General features: G+C 41.2%; 1 protein-coding gene across 6 annotated transcripts in view; it reads left to right on the top strand.

The window, feature by feature from the left end:
- PCMTD1 (protein-L-isoaspartate (D-aspartate) O-methyltransferase domain containing 1) overlaps positions 1 to 26,598 on the top strand; it is a 61,927-nt gene that overhangs the window by 27,849 nt on the left and 7,480 nt on the right. For 3 of the 6 annotated variants that reach the window (XM_068525362.1, XM_068525358.1, XM_068525359.1), the window contains 4 exons: positions 5,203 to 5,376; positions 12,045 to 12,147; positions 23,391 to 23,562; positions 25,116 to 25,239. In XM_068525362.1, coding sequence (XP_068381463.1) covers positions 5,310 to 5,376; positions 12,045 to 12,147; positions 23,391 to 23,562; positions 25,116 to 25,239 — 466 coding nt within the window. In that variant the 5' untranslated portion in view covers positions 5,203 to 5,309. Of the gene's footprint in view, positions 1 to 5,202; positions 5,457 to 12,044; positions 12,148 to 23,390; positions 23,563 to 25,115; positions 25,240 to 26,598 lie in introns of those variants that run through there. The other 3 variants (XM_068525363.1, XM_068525360.1, XM_068525361.1) reach the window with 2 other exon arrangements.

Below are 26,598 nucleotides of genomic sequence, written 5' to 3'. Positions count from 1 at the left end.
TGCTGTGTGACAAGCAGTAAGGTAGAGCACCAGGCCCATAACATAGACTCTTGCCCTTGAGTTTGCAGACCGGCGGGAGTGGAGAGACGTAGGACAATGCACGGTTCTCATCCCGTGTGACGTGTGCTGTGGTTGGGGTGTGTGCCCAAGTTACAGGGATGGGACTGGTTTACAGGTTACTCTACAGTGATGGGGCTCACGGAAGGGTTTTAAATAGAGAAATGGCCGTACTCTAGGAGGGCGATCCGTGTCCTGGTGCGCTGAGGCACTCCTGGTTTTTCCCGGTCATCCTAGCATCAGTATTAATGATGTCCTTCTCTTTCCCAGAGTGTCCCAGTCTGGACGGCAAATTATGTGTTCACATCGTACGACTTTAGGCATTTTCAGGCCTGAAGTTCCCCCTTCCTAAACACTGACTAGCTCCGTACTTGCTCCCCTAGTCATGGAACCTGCAATCATTTCACTTTAAAAAAAAAAAAAAAAAAAGCCGTTTCATTCCCACAGCTGAGTCAGTTCCCGATACATAATAACTGGTCAAAAACAGTAACATTATTAATTTTTGCCAAGAAAGAAATTTAGCAGCTTACATTTAAATTTGGTGCTCCGCTGATCCTGAGAGAGCAATTTTTCATCAGGTTGGGAATCCCAGAAACCTAGCACTTGTATCATTAGAGCCGCTTTGAAAAAGGAATCTCTAAGGTTTGAGACGGTCTCCAAATCAAAGGAACTTAGCGGAGGGAGTAGGGAGAGCTGCTTTTCCAAAGTGGGAGCTGCCTTCCTTGAGCCAGTGCATCTCTTGACAAGCTGTGGCCGCGTAAGACTCAAGTCCAGGCCTCACTCCACGTCCAGGCACCTGTTGTTCTGCCTTTCACTCTCCTAGCCGGTCAGCTGGCTCCTGCTGAGGGAGGGCAGTTTAGCCAAAGGCCTGGTGGGGGGAGAGCAGGGGTCCTAGCTAGCAGCCTTACCAGCAGTGAGGTCACCCTCCTAAACTCCATTCCTTCGTACTTGTCTCCAAGAAATTAGATGACTGGGGCCAGATGCATTTGTAGGCCGACTGCAGACTTGATCGTATCTTGAATGGTTTTCTCCTCTGTACCCGCGGGCACTGTGGGGAAACAGACCCTGGTTTGAGTGATCCACGATGATGGCACTTCCTCCTGTTAGCCGGCTCCAGGGAGTCACGCGGCTTCAGTCACATGTGTGACCGCACTTACTGGACAGTATTCCAGCATTGGTCTGTGTGTGGTCCTGCAGTCAAGACCGAGATATAATACCTCTCCTTTGGTTGTACGTATTCATTTGATGAGAAAGGTAAAATAAAAACATTTTAAAAAAGGAAAGGCAGAGAGAACGGAGTCTGTAAAACTGTGATTACAGTTAATAAATCTTGGATCTCTCCAGCTTCTGAGGAAGCTAATCTTTTTTTCTCCCGCTCCCCTTTTTTGGTTTGTGTTTCTCGAGCATTTAATTAAAGTCAAGGAGGGGGATACATCCGTAAAAATCACTTAGAACCAGCTCCACAGGGGGCTGCTTCCGTGTTCCCTGTGATAATTGAGAGCGGTGCATCGGGCTTGGCCCCAGTGCTTCCCAGTGGCCGTAGCAACAGAAGCTGTCTCCTTACTGCACCGCTCCAGCACCCTGGCCCTCAGCCCTGCTCTCCAGTCACAAGATGGCGCGTTGCGTGCTCCCTGTCGGCAGCGTTCCTCGCCCGAGGACACGCTCCGTGTGATCTGGAGGCTCGGGGCCGGGGCCGGGAGGGCAGGGTGTCTGAGGAGGAGGCCCCTTGAGGGATCTCCGCCTGGAGAGGATGGGCTGCAGTCCTGAGAGCTCTTGTTCAGTGAGAGAAGTTAGGGTTATCCTGACTGCAGGAAATGCCTTGTGATTCCACCACACTTGGAGCAGCTACTCATAAATGGAATTTAGTTTTGCCCCGCACTGAAAAAAATGGATTACTCCAGGTTCTAAATCATGCCTCATTTTGGACAACTCGTTTCGTTGCCAATTGAAGATAAATTCTTGTTCCACTCTCATCTCCTTAGGAGTCTTCCTGGAGCAAAGGATTTTCACAGAGAATCTAGTCCTTAATTGATCCTCCTTTCAGTGCTGTCTTCTGCCCAGGGAAGCCCATTGAATGGGGTGTGGGAGAAGAGGTCTCTCACGTCCTCGTTAAATATCAGAACCACGAAGCCAAGTTATTCTGATAATCTTTCTGATGCCGGTGGGGATGGTTCGTCTCCGTTCTGATCCTTTTTGCTTAGGGATTCACTCCTTATGTAACCCATGATATAAAACTTAGGTGTTTCTTACAAAACCTGTAGTGTCGGGCTTAATGACTTTCTTAGTCTCTTGCCTAGGTCCTGAGTTAGTAGGCATGACTGTAGAGAGACTGCCAGAATCACCCAGCACTCCGCACGCCACTGCCTCAGCTCTGCAGCGTCAGTTCCTACAGGTCACACAGTGGGCAGGCTTGCGTGCTTAACGGGAAAAGTACTGCCAATGTACCTAAATGCCTTCACCTCCAAGGGGGCTGGTCAAGCTGCCTGTGGCCGTCATGTTTGGTCTCTGTACTCTTTCTTTCTCTTTACCACAGGACATTAGGTGGTACTTACTGATTCAGCTACACTGACATTGCCTTTGACCTCAGACATTCGTGTTTTCTCTCTCATTTTAGCCCTCTTCCTCACTTGGATGAGGTTCTAATTTACGTGCCATAAAGTTCACCCGTTTTAACTGTACAAGTCAGGGAGTTTTAGTCTGTTTGCGGAGTTGTACAAACATGACCATAATCCAATTTGAGAGCACTTCCATCACCCATAAAGATCCCCTACCCCAGCCCCTGGCAGCCACTTAACCTGCTTTCTGTCTCTGTAGATTTGCCTTTTCTGGACCTTTCATGTCAGTGGAGTCATGCAGTCTGTGATCTTTTGTGTATGGTTTCTTTCCTTTAGCGTTACGTTTTCAGGGTTCATCTGTGCTGTAGCGTGTATCAGTGCTCCATTCCTTTTGGTGGCTGAGAAATACTCCGTTGTGTGGGTATACCACATTTTGTTTGTCCTTTCACCAGTTAATGCTGATTTTGAGTCATGCTGATGTGAATATTCATGTACAAATCTTGGTGGAGACATCCAGTTTCATTTCTCTTGGGTGGATTCCTAGGAGTAAAATTGCTGAGCTGTATGGTGAGTTTCTCTTTAACTTTTTAAGAACTTGCCGAACTCTTTTCTGGAGTGGCTGCACCATTTTATATTCCCACCAACAATACACGAGGTTCTAGTTTCTCCATAGCTGCACTGATGGGTTTTCTTTTTTTTTTCTTTAATAGCCATCTTAGTGGGTATAAAGTGGTATCTTGTGGTTTTAACTTGCACTTCCCTGATGCCTAATGATGTGGAGTATCTGTTCCTGTGCTTTTTGGTTATTCCTCTATTTTCTTTGGTGAAATGTCTATTCAGATCTTTTCTTCATTTTTAAATTAAGTTGTTGGTGTCCTTATTATTGAGCTGTAAGTGTTCTTTATATATTTTAGGTACAAGCCCTTTATCAGAAATATGATTTTCAAATAATCGTTTCATATCCTTTTAAACACCCCTTTTAGAAATTCCCATGGCCCACTTCAGGCCTGAGAATGAGGGAGATCCCGAGTGGTCTTCTGCCTCATCTCCCCCATCTTTTTGGTGAGACAAAACCCATTCTGCAGGTTTCCAGGGTTCTCTCTAAGGTAGATTGTCTTCTCTTCTTCTCTGCATTAAGCCAAACCTCAGTTTTCCCTCTATACTTCTACCCTACTTCTTTTTTTTTTTTTTTTTTAAGAATTACAAAGACTGTTCTTGGTATGGGCTTTATTTTGGGCTCTGGGCAAATCTGTTTTGCAAAGAACCCTTTCGTTTAGGCTACTACCATTTTCTGAAATCAGTTAAACTCCTTACTGTTTACACCGTTACTCCTTGGTCCTGGTTGGGCTTCCGTGCATCTTTTTTCTGCCCATATGCCCTGCGTTAAGTTGCTACCATTATCGTGTTTCTTGGGGTTTTTCCCTCACTTCTGGTTGTGGAGCGGAGGTCATTACTGACAGCCGTCTCCTTCATCGCTGCTCCTGTGAAAGTCCCCAGACGATTCTGTGTTTATGGGTGTTACTGCTGATTATTACAGGGCAGCTAGTAGTAATAAAAATACAGTTTTAGGGAACAGTGCAAGCTGTAGAAGCTTTACCAGGTTTTCATAGTAATTTCTTCTGGTTATATTTCTTCATGCTCTTCTTCGCGGTTGAAAGGCACTTCCCTCAGTGCTGTGAGGAGTCTCAGGTGGGTCACTTCGCATCCCGAGTCTTTACGTTCAGGCTTAACGCTCCCCAGCCCGGATCATCCGTGAACCAAAACCAGTTGAACTGTATTTGCGAATTTGCCGACTTGCTGAAATGCGTCTCGAACCCTGACGTCAGTATGTGCCATTGGGGCGCGTGCGCATGCGCGGGTGCCGCGGGGGCGGTGGGGGTGGGAGCCGCTCTGCGGGCCTGGCCCCAGCTGGCCTGGGTCGAGGGGGCGGTTCTGCTCCTGGTGTCAGAGTCTCAGAGCGGCGGCCAGAGGATCGAGTCGCGGTGCGGTGCGAGCAGCTTGGGTGCTGGGCCCGTTTCCCCTGAAGCTTGCTTATTTTGTAAACTAGAGAAAATAGACTCTACCAGGGCGAGTTTTTAGGACCGAACGTTGTTATCTCTGTGAGGTACGTATGTATGTGTATGTGTGCGTATTTCCCTAGTAGCCGTGGTGTAGCATTTGCTTAGTAGGTGTTTTCTGGATTTTACAGAACATAAACGACCACAGATAACGTGTGCTGCCTGTATACTTCAGAACACTCCTAACCCTTTCTGAATTTGTGTCTCTGTGTAAAATAATCTGTGAATCTCCGTCTCCCAGTGACTCCCTCCGGAGCTGGCGCCCACGGCCGTGTCTCTCTCCTGACAGTCTCCCCTAGGCTGAGCCGGACTGAGCACCCACGTCAGAGGCTCACCTGTGTCGCAGGGCTGGTCCTGGAACCTGCCTTCACGTCGTCTGTGCGTCCAGCCTCCCTCACCTTTGACCTGCAAAGGATCTTCCCCTGGATTCCGCTTCTCTTTGCGTTGCCTTTACGTACACTTCCTCTGTCCTTTTGTGGAAGCTTCTTTGGCTTCAGCCTATGGTGAAGGGTGGCTCTTCCTTCTGTCTTCAGGTCACCTCCACAGGCAGAGGATTCCCAGGTTTCCAGCACCAGGTCTGTCTGCTGAGCTCTGGACACTCCGCATCCTCCAAGCTGGCCAACAAGCTGGATACTTGATTATGCAGTGCTTACTGCATGCCTCTTCTTCAGTGTGCACGAGATGCCCAAGTCTGTCTCCAGCTCAAGGTGCCCTTCCTTGCCCTCGCCCACACAAGACAGAGCAGCTCAAGTGGCTTATACCTCCTGTGTTTCCATTTTGGTGAAAGGTACTTTTTCCTACAAAAATTACTCAAGGCAGGGCCTGAACAGCAGTCTCTCGTCTCTGTCCTTCACTTTATCTTGCGGGATAGGCAGTCTATTCACAGGGTTAGAAACCTGAAAGAACCGAAAGGCCCCTCACCTGTCTCCTCCGCTTTGTCTCGTCTTCCCACCTGAAGAGCAGTCAGCGCACGGAGCCCTGGGGACACCTCCACTTCCGCACAGACTCGCAGGATGCTTAGCGGGTGGCAGTTGACTTGAAATCAGAAGAACTTTCCTAGGTACACAAAGGAAAGTCTGTATTGCATTTTAGAAGATTTCTAGCGAACAGCTAAAATTAGTAAGAAATTTATTTTCAATGACATATACTTTTCTGTAAGATTTACTTCTGTACAATGCCTCATTCTGTGATAAAATAGATTTGACACATGAAGACGTGACAAATACACATTTATATGCTTTGTATATATCATTTGCCTCAGTCTTCCTTGTGAACCTTTTAAATTTGGGATGGTAGCTAAGCTTATGTACTTTATCGTTCTCCCAAAGAGTATTTATTATACGTGCGGTTGAGTCAGCTGCTGAGGATACAGCAGTGCGGAAGACACATCCCACGCCCTTGAAACCGTGCACGTCGCTTCTGAACTAGCAGTAGAAACAGTGGGTCAGATTTATTGGCTGTCCTTCATTTAGTTCAGGAATTTTTATTGAGAACCGATGTGACTTGGTCACTGCACTGGCCCTGGAGTATCTTCACAGGTGAATACACAGTACAACAGAAGGGCTGATGAAATGGCTTCTGTGGGAAGTGAGCGCGCTAACAGAGTTGGGTCAAGACCTAAAGCTGTTCACGTTGCCTTTTAAACCATGTTCGGTTACGTTACAGTTGCGCACACTCAGTGTATTGACTGCTCTGGCGTAGTGTTCTGGTGTCGACGTGTGAGAGACAGTCGTAAGTTACCCTGGCCACGATGGACTTGGGTATTATCAGCCCGCTGGGTGGAAATACCTGAAGCAGCTGATGGTGACATGTGTTCTTGATATTTTGACATTTTAGACATTTTAGAGTTTACTTAGGATCTTGGATCCATGCTCCGTAACTGTTTAAACCGACACTTTCAGATTTCGTGTAAACATATTTTTAAGATTCAAGTGTAGTGAAAGAAAACAGTACTTATATCCATAAGCTGAGAGAAGCCTGAGGGACTGGAACATTCTGGTGAATTCCAAGGCTTGCTTCACGAGGCCTTTCCCAAACCTAGAGAGCAGAGAACAAGTCTCCAGTCTTAGGTATGTCCCACTAGCTAAGGAATTTTAGGCTTAACATGGCAAGATTCAGTAACTGTTTGACAGTGTCTTTTGTTAATATGATTTTTTAATGCGATATATAATAAGGTAGAGAACCATAAGAAAATATTTATGTCATAAGTGGAAATGCATTCGATCAGTTTCTCTTATCTAGTTATTGGTTACTTAATCTTTTGCTGATCTCATTTTTTCTCCCCTTTTCTTCATCTACCTTTGCACTATTTCGTTTCTTGGCGTTATACCCCAGGGTGTTCACGGAAAGAAAGAATGAAACCTATTCTTGTCTGCTTTTCACCTGTTACCATCTCTGAATTCTTCTAAAGTTACTTGTAAATCTTCCCAAAGATGCCTATTTTATTCAACTAGAATTAGTAATGAAATATCATTGTAACTTGTTTAAAGGTGTTTTTACATATACAGTTGGTCCTCTGTATCCACTGGTTCCGCATCTGTGGATTCATCCACATCCATGGATTCATCCGCATCAAGATATTGGGGGAAAAAAGTCCAGCAAGTCCCTAAAAGCAGAACGTGAATTTGTCACGTGCTGGCAACTATATACATAGCGTTTACGCTGTATTTCCTATACACAGCATTTATGTGTTGGGTATTGTAAGTAGTCAAGATGATTAGGGGAGGGTGTACAGATGTGCAGGGTGCGTGCGGACACGACTCCATTTATATGAGGGACTGGAGCGTGCACGGATTTTGGTGTTTGCAGGGGGTGGTCCTGGAACCAGCCTCCCCCCGCCAATACTGAAGGATGACTGTATGTTCTAATTCTCACTGAGAAACTTTATGCTACTTTCATGGAAACCGAATAACTGATTCACCTACTCCCTCTTGTGGTAAATATTTAGTTTTATCCTGATGCTTTTATTTGTAGCTATTAACTCTTGGTTATCATTTTAGCAACAAGAGCACAGATTTGAATAGTCCAAAGAGATTTAAAAAATCATTTAGATTGGGCATTGCAATAATTAGGAGGGTGTAGCTAGGGTGCTCAACCCAAGCTGCCTTGTTAGGGTCACCTGCAGAGCCTGGGCCTCACCCTGAGAGATTCCCTCCCCCTGTTTACAGTTTAAATCAAATTAAATTTAATCTACTTTGAAATTTGATTGTAAAATTCACAGGTTATTCTAACATGTAGTCAGGGTAGAGAACCACCTATAGGCTGCAGTTTTGCTTCTACAGTTAACCAGTTCTGTATTCAAGGGGAGAGCATGTTATAATTTCTAATGATTTGTACCCATCTTGTACTTTATGGTGTGTGAAAGACTTTTACGTACTTTACATGATTTTCGCACAGACCCGTTTCATGCAGTAGGAAGGACCTCACAGGGTGAGTGACTGGTGTGATGATACGGCTGTAGCAGGAGCCGGGACTGGAAAGGAAGGCGCTGGCCCTAAGTCCACCTGGTGTCTCAGCACCCCGCAGTGTCTCGGTCTCAGATGGACCGTCAGTTGTGCATCTTTGGAGCTCCTCTGGTTACGCGCTGTGCACTGGGAGGTGCTCTTTGCTTGTGGCCGTTCCACGGATTAGCTCTCCGCACAGCACGGAGGACACCGGGCATCCCGGGCCCTGTGCAGCTCTCAGACGCCCGGGCCTGCACGCCACACTCAGTGCTTCAGAGGGGGCGTGGGGTGCTGGGCGTCACACAGGGCCAGCAGCCAAGTAGGTAAGAAATGGAGCTGTTGATAGACGCTTGATACCTAGACCTAATAATCAACGACCTTTATGTACCAGCTCTCATTATTGACTAACTGGAAGATAATAAATAAGCTGGTTTAGGTCCAAATACTACAAAAGAAAAACAGTCTTTAGATTTTTTTGTTATATAGGAATTTTGTTATATTATTGCTCTTAATAAATGGACTTTTGCCAGCCTTAAAAATAATTTCTAATACAGGATACCTATGTTTTTCCAGTAACTGTATTTGTCTTAATAAACTTTGACTTCTGTGTAAGTTTCTATTTTCTCTTTAGTATTTAGCAATTAAAGATAGTGGTCAACTGTCAGTACTTTGATTTTTTAAGAATTTATATGACAAAAATTAAGCTTTTCTTATTTCATAGAAAAATCTCTTCACATTGGCACATACAAAATAACACTGGCATCTATTCAGCACAGTCAAATTAACATTTCATCTGTTAGATGGTGTTAGGGAGTCTTAAGCTTTCGTCTTTTGGATGCCATTTCAGTTTTCTCCAGCAACAGCTTATACTTTTCTATTAGAATTATTGTATATTACTTATTTATTTGAAAATCTTGTACTTTTTAAAAAAATCTCTTTGACTAGCTCATTATTTTTTGGTCGAAAAAGTTACACATGCACGTGTTAAGACACACTTTAGACAATAGAGTGTAATGGTGAAAACGTCTCCTTCCCACCCCAGACCTCTTAGTTCCCTTCCTTAGAAGCAGCTGTGTATGCTTTTTTAGTTTTCTGTGTTTTATTTTTCCGTTCGATTTAGTACAGGTGTCAAATGAGTTGTAATAAAGAGCATCACACTACAATTTTATCATATACTTGATGTGTTCTAGTTGTATATCGCATTCTAAATAAATGAGATACTGGTGACATTGCCAGTTAAGTTCTGCCTTCTATTAATGCATTCTTTTCAATTTATTTCTTTCAACATGTTAATTACTGTTCAGTTTATTAGTGATAATTAAAGATATAGCTCCATGATATTTTAAAATCAAGCAATTCCACCCATTAAAAAATCATGAATGGTGTTTGTACTAGAAATTAATGATAGTACATCGTACATGTGTGTTTATGATACTATCAGACAAATCCATTGTATGTTAATGAAATTGTCTTTATTTTGTGTTAAGGTGATGTGAAAAACAATCTCAAGAAATTTTCTTAACAAACTTTAAACCTTATTTCCAAAAGGTGCCACTTTGCTTTTCGGTATTATATAAGCAGAAAGCAAGAAAAGGAAAATGAGACCAGTGGTGTCTTAAGTGACAAACAGCCTACGTAGTCCCTTTTGACTTAGAACTCTCAAGTTCAGACTCCCTCTGTCAGTAAGGCAGTTTGAAATACTGAACAGAAGCCTTGACTTCTACATTCTTTACTTGCTGCCTTTATTATAGTGCTTATCCGTTCAGTCCTATTGGAAACTTCCACCCCAGCGATAATGACCTTTTTTTTATTGACCTCGCATCCATGTGGCCCTCCTTTTGTTTTCCAGATGGTTGATGAGTATAACTAGATTCTTAATGAAAATTAAAAAAGTCTCCGTCATGTTTTACGTTCAGTGGATTACCTTAAAAGGGTAGAAGGAAAATGAGATTCATTTCCTAGAGCAATATTTTCCTTACTATGTATATAATGTTAAGTAACTGTAGTGTAATTTGAGTTTTTTTAAATGAGGAAAACTTTATTCAGTGTTTCCTAGCCTTTTTTGTTTCCTTCCGGAAATTCAAGTTTTCAAAATAGATTCAATACTAAATTAAAAAGTGACTTTACTGCGTGTACTTCTCTAAGTTTAATCTTTTTTGCCATTTTCGTTTATTTTTTGAAAAAAGGGAATTCAAGTTTTTGTCAATTTGTCTTTGGTAATACTAAGGAATTACAAGAGATGTTAAAAGATATTGGATAGGTGTTCCAGTTAGCAGATGAAGACTGACGGTTTGACAGTAAGGAAACAAAAAATGAGAAGCAAAACATTTAAGATTTCATTGATCAGAATAACTTATTTAAAAAAGTATAAAACATTTCAAAGGAAGTTAATGCTATAACTGTTGTGGTCTGATGGATCAAGTACCTTTTTATTTAATCTTTTTTTTTTTTATCTGAATACATTTTCCAAGTAGAATCAGTTTTTTAAAATTTTAAAAAATTTTTGAAAATTTTTAAAATTTACGGCTGTGTTGGGTCTTCGTTTCTGTGCGAGGGCTTCCTCTAGTTGCGGCAAGTGGGGGCCACTCTTCATTGCGGTGCACGGGCCTCTCACTATCACGGCCTCTCTTGTTGCGGAGCACAGGCTCCAGACGCGCAGGCTCAGCAGTTGTGGCTCACGGGCCCAGTCGCTCCGCGGCACGTGAGATCTTCCCAGACCAGGGCTTGAACCCATGTCCCCTGCATTGGCAGGCAGATTCTCAACCACTGCGCCACCAGGGAAGCCCCAGAATCAGTTTTTTTTTTTTTAAAAATTAATCAAATGCAATAGAAATATAGTAGGTTTATCTGCTTTTGACTTGAAGATAGTATCTGAACATTTTGGTTTAATTTTTATAGTTAGGTAATTCCTAGATTACAAACCGGTATTGTCATGTGCCCCCTGTACATTCAAAAATGTTAATTGGGGACTGTGATTTTTTTGTTATTTTAAAGTTCTTAGAGGTCGGTAGAACTCCAGTATATGACGTATTTTTAATGGCATTCAGTAGCGGGCACATCCAGTTAAGTAGTTCCTAAGATACATACCAGATACGGAAAATAACACACACACACACACACTTTTTCCTGAGAGACCGATCTCAAAGTAAGACAGAAATATAACAAAAATGTAGAGTGGAAAACCTGATTGGCTCAGTCTCAGAAGTTTGGGAGGAATGAGATGACTAGCTCAGAACAGTGTGTTACTGTCATGGGGTCATGGGGCAGGCACGAGACACAGTAGCCTTAGGAAACGTGAATCCTGTTGGTCACATTCTCGGCCAGTACCAGGGTGGGGGAAGGAGCAGTCCCTAGATCGTTCCCCTGTTCCTCGTTCCTGGACTGTCAGTCATCCTTGGCTGTGTGCAAAAAGAAATACCAAGTAAGCGGTGTGAAGCGTGCGGGAACAGGAGAGCAGAACCAGCTCCGCCTGGTGGCCCCACTCCCCTGGACAGTGGGAGCTCCAGAGGCAGAGGGTGCGGTCTCAGCCCTGGAGGAAGGTAGCATTCACTGGGTTGTGGGGTGCTGTGCGAAGCTTCTGTCACACCTGTGTCAGCCCATGGATTCAGACATTTGAGAATTACCGAAATTTCTAACAAATGATAAAGGAGAAGATAATGGTAATTAACTTAAACTTCATATAGAAATATGATTATTTCTTTGGCAGTATTGTCCTGACAGATAAGCTACACCCTGGAGAGAACTCTTTGTGACTTATTTTTTTTTTTAAAGCAGTGTAAATAGATTTCCATATAGCTCTTTAAATCTGTGGCTAGCAGATAACATATTTCAAGCCCTCTTTAAATGCTCCTGTGATAGATAAATGAGCAGAAATTAAAAGAGCTCTATAAAGACATTAATATTTTTTATAAATGCTGCTGCTACAATTGCAGGTCCTTTTGGAATAAATCATGGGATTGAGCTTCATTCAGATGTGGTGGAGTATGCCAAGGAAAAACTGGACAGCTTCATCAAAAATAGTGATAGCTTTGATAAGTAAGTATGCATATCTACAGTTCTGCTTTGAAAGCACTTGATAAGTAGACACGTGTGACATGTCTGTTCCTCACTACTGTTAGTTTATTGATCCTGAGTTGTCAATTGAGCGCAGCCAAAATCAGTGCGGTATAAAATGAGAGAAAAAATTAAGTGAGAAAACTGTGCTGTAATTTTTATTCTGTGTACGTATATAGTAAATTACAAACAAATAACTTTCATGTTTTAATTATGTGCTACTGTCACTTTATTAGTAGGGTAATGTTCCATTCATTGAACATCATACGAGTACCTTTCCTGAAGGTAGAATGTAAAGATGTGCTTGGCATTAGAATACTTTTTGGGAACTGTGTTTACACCTTTGGGATAGTAATTTAATAGTCTGCCCTCTTTATTTGTAGCATAAGAGTGATACCTGTTAGAATATGGAGGGCTTTCTTATAAAAACATGAAGTCACTTAGTAATGTAGCCAGAGGAAATTATCATCGAAATATATTGATGTATCCTGTGAGGGCTGTGTTGGAGAAATTTGCTTACAGAACCATTGTTTTGAACTCTTACTTTCCCTTAGAAGAAATACTGCACAGGCGTTGGTCCTTGTGCGGGCGAGGAAGTCTGTCTGTTGTGTAATGTCCCTAAAATTCAGCAGTGGTAGTACTGTGGAGCAAAGGCTGCTTCTGCTGAAGTCCGTGAACTCTTGTGAAACTGGAAAATGTGGAGGGCATTTTATCTCTCTCAACTAGTCATATTTTCAAAGAGAGAAAGGCCTAAAACGGCTAGGAATCAAGCTTAGAACCTAGGCCCTTCACCGTATAGCAGTTTTGGTCCAGGCTTCCAACCCAGCTTGTTGGGAGTGGGCCTCACTCAGCTCTGGCCTGGCCTGGCCTGGAAGTGGGGGCCTGGGCTGGGGGTGGGTTCCGAGCTGAGGGCTGTTTCCTAGGGTTCAGGCCTGGGGCTCAGCGCTAAAAAGGAAGCAGGAGGGCCTCTGAGGGTCTCCTGCAGCGTCTTCCCCTCTCTCCTCCCTTCCCTGCCCCTCCTCCCCTCCCCTTCCTTCCCTGGCCCTTTTCTTTCAGTCCCCTTTGCCTCGGCCAGTTTGTATGTGTCCCCTGGCAAGTGGCACTTGGTGGGCTGAAGAACAGAAAACCAACCGAGGTGCCTCAGAGTCCGCAGTGCAGGGGGAGGGGCCAGGGAGGGAGTGTGGCTGGGTGTCACCGACCTCGGGCTGCGAGCTGGGAGCTGGGAGCTGGGAGCTGGGAGCTGGGAGCTGCGAGCTGGGAGCTGGGAGCTGCGAGGCACGCTCGCTCGGCTTTGGCTTTGTTCTGTGATCGAGCCAGTGGGTCTGAGCAAGTCACTTGAATTTTCTGCACCAGTTTGCTGAACACAGTTCTGTATCTTATTTATTCTGTCTTTCTGAAGAGTTAACATTTAATTCATGTTTTTGAATCATTTTTCAAATGCTTACCGTGTGGGTTCATATTCTGTTTCCAAGAATAACATACTGTTTGACAAATAAAATAGTTTTGAGTTCAAGTTATTTGATACATTGAGTTTCAATGTTAGTATCCTTTTGTGTCTTCATCATTTTCGTCTGTCTTATAATCAGTGGTATGGTAAGTGCTTAAGATATGGGCATGGATATTTTTTATATTGGTTATTAGAACTATGGAACTTTGTTGAATTTATTGAATTTCTGTTGTTCTAAGTATTTGTTTTGATGTTGAAACTTAACGTACACATAAGACCTTTTGAATACAAGTAAACTTGGGAAATGTGAAAGTAATATTACTAAAAGCAAATGTTTAAGGTCTGCCTTAAGAACTACTATATATTAGATAATATATTTCAGGTGTTAACACATAAAGGCACAGATAATTCACTTTTGGGTCATTAATCAGACAGAACAAACTCAAGGAAGAACTTTGAATCATCGAAGTACCTACCTCTTTACAATATCTGTGGAGTCAAGTTTCTTGCTGACAAGTGGGCATGGTCCTGGCAAACAGTAAAACATGTCATTCTTTGAAGTATTTCTGTGTTGATGTAATTTAATTATTAAATCATCTATAACACAGATAAGTTTGAAGATTTTATATATTTAAGTGTCTCAATTTTAAAAAATTTTTCTAAAATTGTTTTCATGTAATCGTAAGATGATCAAATGTCCTTGGCTTGTATTTCTTGAGTGTTGTTGTTACTGTGTTATACAGGTTTGTTATTCATAAAATGGTGAATCATCAGATATGGTGATACGACTGATCTAAATGTTTCTTTATAATTTTTAATGGTCTTGTTACTTTAGTTAAAGTAATCAGACTTTATAATACGGTTGTTTCTGAAGTGTTACAACTTACTTTTAAAACAGATTCTTATGTTAATAAACTATTCTGAAAAAAAAAAAGACAGTTCTGGAAATGTTATCTATTCTGGTTTTCAAGTAACTCCTGAAATAGTGGTTACGTACTTCAGATTATAAAGGTATCTTGCACATACAAGGGGTAGTAGGTACTGGGAAATGCTTCGTTTTGCACAAGGTCGTGAGTTGGGCGGAAGTTAAGTAATCAAAGTTGAGTCATTTAATGGGCTCCTTTAACGTCATTTGGTTTTGGTGATAGAAATGATGAAGATGTAGTAGTTTTCTTCCTATCTTACTTGTGTTTTGATGAGTTCTTTGATTTTGCTTGGCGTTTGTTGATAATATTCCCAGTTATTTTCAATTTTTAAATTTGAAAAACTTGCTGTGGAAAGTGATGTTTAAAATTCTGTTCCTAAGCAATTTTACTATATTTAATTGTGTACGGGTCATCAAAATACATGTTTTAATTAATAAAATATAAAGTAACTCAGGAAAACAAATTGATATTTATGTATTCCTTAGTACTTAGTATTGTTCCTTAGTACCAGGCTATCCTTGATTGTGTGTAACACGAAGACAGTAGAAAGCTAAAACCTAATACTTTTCCCATCTAATTTATCCTGTTGGTTTGGATCTTTTTTATCAGTTTCTTTTTCGAAAGTATTGTCATGTCACTTATGATTTAAATTGTATCTTTAAAGTTTTCTTATGTATATCTATTGGAGATCATAGTGAACTCCCATAGTAGGTGGGAAAAGATTCAATAAACTACTCAACATTAGAATATATAATGTAAGATACATATTTTAAAAAAAATATACAGATGTATGTTTCTGTGTGTGCTTTATGAAGCAAGCTTGGTTCCTGAGTCTTGAAGGTACCATTTCTTCTTTCAGACAAAAGATCCTTAGTATAATGTGTATACTGTTAAACTTTCTATGTCTTGGTTCTGTATCAGCAAATGAAATAATTTGGAGAGGCTACCCTGAATTTACTGTACTTGGAGACAGGAGGGAAGGGGGAGTTCTCTTGTGTGGTTTATTCCTTTGCTCTGCCTGTGCTATACCCACATTCACCGAAATTCCCTAATGAACTGACATTTGATTTCAAAGGTTCTCTAAAACACTGGCAAGCTTTCTCAAATGAAGGACCAGATAGTAAATGTATCTGGCTTCCTGGGCCAAGTGGTCTCTCTTGCAGCTGCTCAGCTCTGCCCCTGCAGTGCAGAGGCCTCCTGGGACACCCTGTGGAGGGGTGGGCGAGGGGTTCTAGTACCACTTCACGGACAAAAACAAGTGCAGGCTGCATTTGGCCTCTTGTCCGTGGTTTGCCAACTCCTGTTCTGCTCTTCACACAGACTCTCCACGGCGTTTTAATTTTAGCCCACTCTGATATAAACGAGTCTTTGGGCCTAAGTTCTAAAGGCCCTTAGGTGTCTGGCTTTCATGAGAGAAGGAAAGTTTGGGGAAGGTCAGAATATCTGAATCAGTGTTTGTGCACGTAGAGTAAGCAAAATAATCTCTCCAGCTGTGTTTACTTGGAAGAGTAAGTCAGTGAAAGGAGCGTGAATTATAAACCTTTAACCTGTAAGTGCTTTGCAAGTAAGTTGGTAATTGGTATAGCATTTATTTACGGCTTCATTTATGTGTTTGTATCCGATGTATACACGGAGCTGACTTGGCTCCCTAGAGGGCATGCTTTGGGGTGTGCCATTCCCTGTGAGACAGTAGGTCCTGTCTCCTCTCCCCTCCAAGGATGCTGTACCTGATTTTGGAAATACTCTACTGTCAGTAGCCACGTGAGTGCAGCGTAGCCTGACTAATTGAAGATTTTCATTCTCTTTGAATGGAGGACTGTTGTTTCTACATAGTTTGTTGTAGAAATGAGTCATGATGTGAGTCCTGAAGACAGTAAGTAATGAGATGATAAAAATAACAGCAGGTAATGTGTATTATCTGTTCCTTAAGTACCAAGTACCATTCTAAGTGCTGTACCCACAGTCCTAGAGGCAATATTGATGTCCACATTTCCCAGATGGGAAAACAGGGTTAGACAGTCCATAACTTCAGCTAGACCAGTCTTTTTGTTTAGTTCTGATTTAGCTATGATGATGTAAAAACTGATTTATTCTAGTGTTTCTTCCCAGGGGTAGGCTGTGCCAATGAATTACAGCCTAGCAACTTGGCCCCAGATACAAAAGTTGAAGCAGCACTTTTATTTCCATCGTTTATTTATTTTTTCCAGATTAGAATTTAGGGAGTGCTGTTAGCATGGTTACGTGCACTATAGCATTTTTATCAGAAAGCACACCTACCTGTTCATTAATGAGACTTACCTGTGGTATGGGTGATGGAGATGGGCAGGAGAGGAAGTGTGTCCCTCAGGGTCAGTCAAGGTACACACTTTAAATTACCTTCAGAGCTAGTGTAGTTGTCTGCATTTTAGAAGATTTGATTGATTTGTGGCAATGTCTAGTGTCCTAATTTTATTTTTAATTATAGGCTCCTTTTCCACGTATTTCAGTTTGCGTTGGAAAAAATTAAGTGATACTGTATCCTATCAGTTTATCACTAGAGCAGTCCTGCTTCATCTTTAAGAGAATTATGGCATACTTGAAGTAGTTTTGCTGTCTATAGATATATAGTCAACATTATTTCAAACTAGTTCTCGGATACTTGAACACTTTGGTATATTCATAATGTTCAGATGGTAGTTTTATGAGAGATATTATAGGCTGTAAACACAGTTTTTAATCATGACAAACATTCAAATGGTGGGACAGAAAAATGCTTAAAAATAGTCATCAGGGCTACCAGTTATGTATTTTAACATCGGTTAGAAATAGCATGGGGGAAAGTTTGATGGCTTCTAACACATTTTAGGAGAAGAAGTTATTCTGGGAATAACATACTGTTGGACAGAAATAAAATAGTTTTTATCCCAAGTTACTTTATAAGAAATTATCGTTGAAATACATGAAGGCTCACTTTTACACGACCTACCTATCACATTCCCTATAAAATGTTTAGAGACTGTTTTTGGTCCTGTGGAGTCTCCTGAAGCTCTATTCAATGAGAAATCTGTGTATTTACTCGTAACACTGTGCTTTAAATAATGCTTGAATTATTCTGAAATGAGTTTGATACAGTTGGAAGGGAAACCACTTGAAAAGGTAAAGTCTTTGTTTTTTTAAATTTTTTGAAATTCAGTAGCTTAATCCTTGGTAGTACGAGTTTTTGAATGGTATAACTGTACTTGGAGATGAAGAGATGAACGTTTCCTTGGGTTTTCTTCCCAGTGGAAGGTTGTGAAGTTCTGTTTTAATGAAGTAGTCCTAGCTGTTAGAGTTCAAAATGTATATTATGACAAAGTGTTTTAAGAAAAAGAAGTGTCTGTGATTCATTTGGCAGGTTGTTTTGGACGAGGTATGAGAACAAGATAGGATTCTTTCCTTTGTCCTTGAAGTCCTTTATTCCACGGGAATAATAGTCTGAAATTTCAATGACAGCATCCTATGGCACATGATAAACTAGGTGTGCAAACTGTCAGCTCCCACTCCAGCGGTGTATTGAAGGGGAATGTTGTTTTTTCTACTCTCAGTCAGCTCCTAGACCTAGACTATCCGTCTAAGAGGGAAGCTGCAGGGCAAGGCTAGGTCACCTTGGTCTCCTAGCAGCTTATCAAAAGAATTATATGGGCAAGTTGGCAAGGTCCCTGCTGTGAATGGAATCGTCTGTCCGTCTTGAGATGAAGATAATCCAGCATGCACCTGTAGAGAAAAGCGCTGCTGAGGTAAGTGATTGGAATCCGGGTGCTAGTTTGGCCACGCGCTCATGTCGTAAACCAAGCTATCTGTGCTCTCTCTTTTCCCACAAATGATTTTCTGTGCACGTTTTATTTTAGTAAGGGCATGTCAAATAATTTTCCCTCTTGACGTAAGAGTCTAAAAAGCCATTAGATTTTCAGATTTAAATCAATAAATATAAGTCTAAAGTGGATGAATTTGTAGTTATTACATTTTAGAACTGTTTAACTTTTTTTTTAATATACAGGTAACTTACATTGTTAGCAAGTATAATTTGGTGTGATATAGGAGTAGAAGATATCTGTATCTGGGAAATTTTGTTTTGGAAATTTTCTTCAAAGGATAAAAATGATTGCTACTTTTCATGTTACTAACAGACATAAAATTTTAATGAGCTCCCCTAAATCAAGTATGAAAACTGGAAGAGAACACAAGAACCATACTTTTAGGATTAAAATGATAACCACATAGGAAGTCTCCTTTTGGTAGGTCTCTTGTCTTTCTTTTTTTTGTTTGTTTATTTTTGTTTTGCTGTGTTTTTTTTTTCCCTTCTCAGGTTCCATTTTGTGTGTGGTTGATGTGAAAAGGTGGAATTTGGATTTTCTCTTTCACTATTTTTAAACCTAGATTTTATGTATAAATCTATAAATAATGTAGCACTATTTTATAATAAAGTGAAAACTTCTGGTTAGTTTATTACTACAGTCTTCCAGATTATACAGAATGGTATTTTTGTTATAAAATATGTCCTTTGGAAAAAAAAAAAATTATGTCCTTTGCCTATAGAGGTTTGTGGGAACTTAGGGAAGATGCAGCTTTCAGAATCCAGTTAAAAGCTGAAGGAGGAAACTGTTGTCTTTATTGTCTTCTTTACACTGGAAGAATTAATAGCAGTTGTAATTGACCCTAGCCACTCGGTAGCTGTCACCCATGCCTCACATCAGTCATTTGTTCTTCATACGTATATGAGCACATCCGTAAACATTTGCCTGAAAAATTTTAATCATAGACTTTTGAAAAAATATTATTAGCAGTAGGATTTGTATGAATTTACTTACATGAGATGCCATTTTAAAAATGAGCCATAATTTCAGTATCAGAATACAAAATGTCTAAGTAAGATCCTCACCTCTACCTAGTCAGAAATACTAAAGCTCATCTCTGAATCCTTTATTAGGAAAGATAATCTATAACCCATTTGTGTATTTAAAAAAATGTTATAAGTACAGGCAGTTTGAGAGTTGTTTTCTTTTCTTTGCTAACGTGAAGGATTCGTGAATTATTGGTGGAGAAGGTGAAGCCATAGCTGTAAGTGTAACAAATAGTACCCAGATGGAACACTGTCTCTGCTAGACATGTTTCTTATAACTAGTAAATTACTATGTTCTAGGTGTTTTCGTGCCTATATTTAAAAATATTCACCTTTCTACCTGATATGTCCTTGAAGCTTTACTATTTTGTGTCTAGAAATAGTCCAATCCTTCTACTCTTTTTGGAATGTTGTCTCAAGTTCAGTTAAACTTTAAAATTTGAGTATGCTGGTAAAGAAAATTAATTTGGTATGTAAAATGAAAGTGTAAAGACCCCATATGCACTTGTTAGAGGTATATGGTCCATTTGCATTAGTAGAAATTGTTTATAAATTTAGAGGTCTAATTTTTCTCTATAATGATTCTTTGTAATATTCGCTAAGTGGAGGCAGATATACTTGTTCAGATCTGCATTACAAGGGAAAAGACTTTCTTTCCTAGAATAAGGTGGCTTATTTGAGATCTTCAGAGAGGCCCCTAAAAAGTACCTTTCAGTTAGAGGACAGTTGGTTTGGTTTATTCATTAAAGGCAAAAGGGCTTGTTTTGTTTTTTTTACTGTTTGAGTTTTGCTTTTTTTTTTTTTGGCACTTGGGGAAAACATCCTGTATTTTGTAACATGAAGCTACAGTTATTTATAGTTATCCAGTTTAGTAAAACAAGAACCATCATAGTGATGTAGAAGGTGCCGTGGGCACGTATTTTTTCTGTAACTGTTTCTGTGCAGGTTTCTCTTCTAGTCCTGGGGTTCTTGTGATTAACATATTTAATTTGTCAAGTTTGGGTTCATATTCAAAGTTGGTAGGTGGAACAGCTGACAAAACAATTATGTTTCTTATGTTTTTCACCTACTTAGTAAATGTTTTTTGAGGCCTGTAATAGGCGATGGAGATACAATTAAAATTCAGAGGAAGCGTTCAAAGAGATATCAGGAAAACCAGGAGAATATTCCAAAGGGAAGTTTGTGTTAAGGAAAATATTTGAAGCTCTTGTTTACAGGTGATAAAGTTAGAAGGGTAGTTGTTCAGTGTTTTCAGTTTATGTGGCTGTTGAAGTATACACACACACATACACACATACACATATACACACACATACACATGTATACACACACATATACACACACATGCATATAAAAGAAATACTGAGATATTTTACATTTTCATACTGAATATTTGAGATCTTGTGTGATTTTTATCCTTTCAGCGCATCTCAGTGTGGATGAGCCACATTTTAGGGGCTCTTATCCACATGTGGCTAGTGGCCACCTTCTCGGATAGTGTGGTTTGATTGTCCTGTCTCACCTTTCAGATCACGGCTTAACCATTTCTCAGGGAGCCTTTCTCTCACTCCCCAGGGCTGTCCGTTTCCTTGCATCCTCAGTCTTATTTGTGGAGTCGTATACCTTTAGGGCATTTATCACACTTGTAAATTAATCTTTAATTACTGAGATTGTTGTCTCTTCCACTAGATGTAGGCATGAGTGTTTCCCATTGTATTTCCACACAACTGGTGCTCCACAAACAGTATTCGGAATGAATTGTCCTAATCACTAGTGTCAGGCCACTTGGCCAGAGTCACACATTTGATTTTAGAATCAGACACTAAATTCTTTCTAATTCATTTTGCTGGGATGAGAGTATAGAAAAATGTCACGAATGTGAGAAGTGGTTTTCACTGTAGGTTGTTCACTTGTAATGGTGTTTTCCTAGATAATAGTTCTGTGAGCGATCATGTGTTTTTAACTAGTAGGAAACTTTTAAACTATAAGCATATTTTTAAGTTGATTTAACAGACTTAACGGTAAAAGAGGTTTAATAATTCCGATTTTTAAATTTGAATTCCCTGCTCACGTTCATCCTGAAAATTTTAAGACTGGCTTAAGTTATTATAAAATTAAGTTATTTAAAATGAATTTTTATAAGAGTGAGGATTTTTAGATTGAAAATACTGGTCGTTTTTCTTCTTAAAGGATGCTTACTGTGAGTTTGGTGGGATGATTAAACCACGTGATACCCATTATTTAGTTATTTGAAAGCCATATTTTAGACAGTCCTAGGTTGTGTTGAGTGTAAGAGAGAAATTAAACATTGTCCATTACATAGGTAAGTTTACACTTTTGTGTGTATTATGCAAGTAGAAAGAATGAGATCCTATTAAGGAGTTGGGTAAGATTTCGTTGTGTAGAGCTCATATTTGAACTGTGTCTCCAAGTGATGCTAGGCGTTTATCAAGAAGAGAGGGGGTGGCCTTTCAGTCAAAGGAACGGCACAGACACAGATGCAGGAGACACTTTGTAATATTTCCTCTAAGTGATGAGAAGCCAGTAATTCAACCTGTGGCCGCAGCGCAGTGTGTGTGGGGTCGGGGGCAGAGCCAGGGAGTGAGTCTGGAAGGGGGGACGTCCAGGTAGAAGCGCAAGGAGCCCCACATGGCCCTCTAAGGGGCGTGGACCTGTGCTGAGCAGCGTGCGGTGCGGGAAGCGCTGGAGGGAGGGGAGAGCCAGGAAGCGTGAGCACCGGGGCGCAGGTGCGCAGAAGGAGCGGCGGCGCGGGCCGGCCCCGTGTGGAGCCCCATGTGGAGAGGAGGCCGCAGGCTCTACACCGCCCCTCGCGCCCCCAGCCCCTCCACCAAGCGGACGGGAAGTCGAGGACGGCGTCATGCTGCGAAAGTCTCCTTTAAATATCGATGACCAGAGTGTGTCTGTACTTCAGTGACTTCTAATGGGAACTTACTGCGTAATAAGTCTGTTAATTACCAAAGGACAGGATACGTTCTACAAAATAAAAATGATTATGATTCACAGTCATGTTTCACTGCAGGCCGAAACTTTTAATGTAAATTATTTCATCCTCAAATGATAGCCTGATTTTGCTGTGTGGTCAACTTAACGTCCATCAGCTTAAAAGTGAAAGGCTATTTCATGAACTAATTTAAAAAAATTACCGTACGTGTTTTATTAGTGCATTAGGCTTTTAATTATGTATTTTAGAGACTGTTTTCAGATTTGCCAGAACTTAAGGAATAAAGTAGAAGTCTAAATAGGATAGTTTGTAAAAGCATAACTCTGTATACAGTGAATCAACACCGTAACCAGGAACAGGCGGCCTGGATAAGATGCCTTTGCTTTGAAACCATCCATCTCTCTTCTTTTGTTGTGTAGGGAGATCACGGGGGCCAAAAAGCACTTCATTCTGCTCTCTTTTCCAACCCTGTAACATAGTTCTGCCAAAATGTGTTAGGAAAATCTCCCTACTCTTTAGTGGTTGCAAGAGCATAGGGTAAGGGCACCGGTGTCTTTTCCTGACCAGCTTTGCCGCTGTTAACCGCAGCAAGAAGCCTGCAATGGAGAGTGCACAAGCCCTTCCATGTCCACTGGCCCCCAGCTTCTTTTGGAAGGAGCAGGGGGGAGTGAAGCCTTTTCTCTTTTGTTGGACCCTTGGAATTCTCATCCTTATTGTATGTCCTTTGTGGGCATCACAAGATTGGTGTTGTGATGGCTTTTCACTATATTCACCTTTTAAGCCTTAAGTAAGGCTTCAGTGTGGCAAAAAAAAGGTTAATGTTTTGAAAAAATGTACACTGCCTCACTGATAATAAAACAATATTTGATCAGTGTTAAACTTCATAAATCTGATATTTCAATCAAATTTTATAATATTTTATCTTTCTCATTAATTTGGTAACTTCACTGTTTCAAGAAGCTGGACTATGTTAATTTGTTTAGATCTGAGCTTTTGCTTAATGAGCTAAAATACTGTCTGTTTCCCGTATAGATTCGAGTTCTGTGAACCTGCATTTGTGGTTGGTAATTGTCTGCAGATAGCGTCCGACAGCCATCAGTATGATCGGGTCTACTGTGGGGCTGGAGTGCAGAAGGACCATGAGCACTACATGAAGATCCTGCTGAAGGTCGGGGGCATCCTCGTGATGCCTATAGAAGACCAGGTAGCCGCCGCCGTCCTCTCGCTAGACGTGGGAAACGCACTTAGTGTAAGACGGGCAGTGTCACCTCAGTGAAAGGTACCCTGTAAGTCTTAAGGAAGAAACAAATACTCTTCCCACATCTGTCTCTAGAGGAAAACACTGAAACGGGCTCTTGACTATTAACCAAGGCAGGTGCGGAAAAGACCCGTCAGCTAGGGTTAGGAGAGCCGCGCTGAGCCGCGCCCGCCTGGTGTTTGCCTTGCAGCTCTGCCTTTGGCGTCCTCGCCGGGGTGAGGGGAGGGGGTGCCGCTGAATGTGGTAACTGCTTCTAGCTGAACATGCGAAAAGGAAATCCTGTTTGGGGTTTGGTTTGAACTGCTTAACTCCATTCCAGACACAAGTAAATTTTTGGATCTTCTTTTAGTATACGTAGACGCATTTGAAAGTATTTTTCACCTATTGTCTGCCTTTGGTTTGGAATTATTAGGTATGATAAGTGTATGAAATACTAATTTATTCAGAAAATGGGTGGCTCTTTTACTTTGAAATTTTATAAATACACATTTCAAAAAATATCTTTTATATTCGTATTAACCTACATCTGAGATGTTTAAAACACCTTGTGGTTTGTTAAGTAGAAGATAGATTGCCCAAGATGACTGCGACGTAGTGTAGTCGTTTTGGAGTTTGTATAGCTGAGGGTCCCCTAAGTTCGCACATGTGATTTGCAGGTCAGAGGATTTCACCATCACCACGTACTGTGTTTGTCAGTTATTAAAAAGACAGAATATAAAGCATTCATTAAAACACATTCTTGGAAAAATGTTGTTACTTGAATGCTTCCGGAGTTGAGACTCCCAGATTAATCGTCTTTTTCTGTTTTCCTTTAAAGAGACGTTTTTAAACATTTAAAATATGGTTTCCCATTGGTATTTTATTGAATATTTATTATATACTATTGTACTAATGTAAAATATAATAGGCTGATTTCTATAATGTAAATTGAAGATACTAATTCATCTTCCTTCAGTCATGTACTGAGCTCATATTTTTTCTCAAGAACTGATGGTGGGTATTTGCTGAGTGGGTAAAACTTCTAATCCCCTTGTGACTAATTACATTTATCTATGAAATGTCAAGTTGGGATTAGAATTAGAATCTGTATTTTATAACCACCATGGAAGATCATGAAGTTGATTCGTTGGTACAGTAATGAAAACGTGTTTTTACTAATACAACACTTTAACCAAACAACTGAAGCTGTGTGAGACATGTGTTCTGGGGGCCAGTGGCAGGTGTGGGTTGGAAGAGTACCCCTAGAAGCCCTCAGACCCCAGATACAATCTGCGGAGTCATGCCGTTTGCACTCAAGTGTCTGTCTTGAACAGCAAGTATTTGTGATTCCTCCTGTATCATTTTATGGTAAATATTTAAACGAAAGTAATTTGGTTGCATTCAGATACAAGTGATTATATAGCAATCACTGCTGTTATTCTGTTAAAACTAAATTGTGACTGTAAGGTGATCACACTTCCAAGATTAAGCCGTTCTATTCCTTTTCTCCCTCTAAATAGTTAACACAAATTATGCGAACTGGACAGAACACTTGGGAAAGTAAAAACATCCTTGCTGTGTCATTTGCCCCACTTGTGCAGCCGAGCAAGAATGACAGTGGCAAACCAGATTCTGTGGGCCTCCGTAAGTAACCGCTGGTCCTTTCTGACTCGACTGTGGCTTATGTTGTTCAACAGCTGTGCTTGGGATTAATGGACTGTGTTAATTATGAAGAGTTAAGTAAATAATGCAGTAATATATTCCATGGATTTATTTGTTTTTTTGTTGTTTTTTTTTGGATAAAGCTCCTACCTTGCACCAGACCCTGTTAGCTGCTTTCACGGAGGCATGAAAAGAAGGGGCAGCTCAAACGAAAAGATGAATTTATTACTTACAGTTGTGAATTTATTAATTATGGTAAATTTGTTGGCATCATTTTCCATACAGAGGGACAGCAAACACAGAAGCCTTTCTTTAGGCTGAAAAGAGCTTGCTCGTTCCAAGACCAGCAATAACTTTCAGGGTCGCTGAAGCACCTCGGCTGGGCTGCAGAGGATAGCTGATGGAGACTTTCCTTGTCCTCAAGGAGAGAGTCAGTGTTGATGGGGGTGGAGTTGTTTGAAGGTAGGAAAATGGTGGAGGAAAAAGAGGGCTCTGAAGTTTTACCCTGAGCCCCTCACTGAGTGATGGTACCATTTATTGCTGTTGAGGACTGAGGGTGAATAGCTTGGAAATTGGTGTAGGAAGATCAGAGACTTTTATTTTGGCTGTGCTTGAGTTTCCTGTTAGGTGGGCACGCGGGTGTCACCCTGCTGCGCGCGCCGTGAGGACGGGTGAGGAGCCTCGGGGGAGGCACTGGGCCCGGGCCTGTGACCCAGCAGATCAGAGCTGGGCCGCGAGCAGAGGCAGGGCCGAGAAGGGGGAGGACAGCAGCGTGTGCTGTGCGAAACCAGGCTTTGGAGGAGGCGGGAGCGCGGAGCGCCCTGAGGGCTGCTGAGACCCCGAGGAAGAACGGTGAGCGCGGCAGTGGTTGGCCCAGCGTGAATCATGGCTTTGGAAACCAATAAGTAAGGTTCTTTGCCAAAAATGAACTTTAGAACTTTACCATAGTAGACTTCTTGGTTTAATTTGCTTTTTAAATGAATTTATTTCATAGGAACCTGGGAGAGATTTCATTTTATTTTCAGGGTTATTTTACCCTCTTGCAACCCATGTGGTTTTGTGGCGTTTTGGGGTGTTTCATTTATTTATTTATTTATTTATTTATTTATTTTATTTATTTACTTTTGGCTGTGTTGGGTCTTCGTTGCTGCGCACGGGCTTTCTCTAGTTGTGGTGAGCAGGGGCTACTCTTCCCGTGCGGTGTGCGGGCTTCTCATTGAGGTGGCTTCTCTTTGTTGCGGAGCACGGGCTCTAGGTGCGTGGGCTTTAGTAGTTGTAGTACGTGGGCTTAGTAGTTGTGGCATGCAGGCTCTAGTGCACAGGCTCAGTAGTTGCAGGCAC

Source organism: Eschrichtius robustus, chromosome 17, assembly GCF_028021215.1.
Source record: "Eschrichtius robustus isolate mEscRob2 chromosome 17, mEscRob2.pri, whole genome shotgun sequence".
NCBI lineage: Eukaryota > Metazoa > Chordata > Mammalia > Artiodactyla > Eschrichtiidae > Eschrichtius > Eschrichtius robustus.
The sequence above is the reverse complement of the archived record's forward strand: the minus strand, read 5'-3'. Positions and strand labels throughout refer to the sequence as shown.